The 908-nt window shown below is 35.4% G+C and overlaps 1 protein-coding gene across 1 annotated transcript; it reads left to right on the top strand.

The window, feature by feature from the left end:
• The first annotated feature begins 271 nt into the window (after positions 1 to 271).
• LOC124943124 lies at positions 272 to 686 on the top strand. The gene is made up of 2 exons (XM_047483680.1): positions 272 to 374; positions 460 to 686. The coding sequence occupies exons 1-2, from the start codon at positions 272 to 274 to the stop codon at positions 684 to 686; spliced, it is 330 nt and encodes a 109-aa protein (XP_047339636.1).
• Positions 687 to 908: the final 222 nt, after the last annotated feature.

The following is a 908-nucleotide window of genomic DNA, read 5'->3' as shown; positions in this document are numbered from 1 at the left end:
AAAAAAAATATTATATTACTAAAATCTAATCTCTGTCCCTAATAAAAAAATAATAATAATATTTAAATAAATAAAAAACAGATTTGGGTCATCACCAACAACCCTTTTTTATTTATTTAATCAATATTTTATCTCCCCCACCATTTTCATCTTCTTCTTCCTCCTTTAATAACCCATAAAAAAACAAAAACAATAACAAAGCAAAACAGAACACTCTGCCCTTCCCTCTCTCTAGATGACTTCAAATTCAATCTTGACTACTTCTCAAAGCATGGCGGTCGCGACCGCCATGGCAATTTCCGGCACCTTCATTCTCTTCGCCCTTCGTCTTCAGAAATCTTCTCTCCTTCCTCGCTCCTGCATCTCATCGTCTGGTAATAAATCCTTCTTTAAAATCTATGTTTCTAGTTTTCTTGATTCTTGATTTGATTTCTATTTTCCTTTTTATGAATTACCCAGATGGGAAAAACAATAAGAAGATGAAGAAGAAGATGAAAAGGGTGCAATTTGCAGAGAACGTGGTGGACCCAATCGGAGATGGGAGAGAATATCGGCGGCGGATGAGTAAAATTGATGTGAAGCATGAAGAGAAAGAAATAGGTAGAGAGAGAGAAATGCCGGCGAATAGGGTTGCTTTGTATAATGGAATTTTGAGGGATCGGCGTCGGTCGGCTTACTCTTATTGATCATGATTCATGATCCATGATCATCTAATTATTGTTCTTAGAGAGAAAGACAGATTTTGTATGCTTGTATATATTCATGATTTAGTGAAATCTCTTGTGGTTTAGTTTGTAGTAATTATTGTTTCAAAGATTCTGTCTTTTGATGATTCTAATTTGTGAGTTGTGTTTGCTCCAAATTGGAATGGAAGCACAAGAGGAAGCTCTCTCTTTCTCTCTCATATA

Source organism: Impatiens glandulifera, chromosome 6 (assembly GCF_907164915.1).
Source record: "Impatiens glandulifera chromosome 6, dImpGla2.1, whole genome shotgun sequence".
NCBI lineage: Eukaryota > Viridiplantae > Streptophyta > Magnoliopsida > Ericales > Balsaminaceae > Impatiens > Impatiens glandulifera.
Note: the sequence above shows the minus strand (reverse complement) of the source record. Positions and strands in the feature narration are given on the sequence as shown.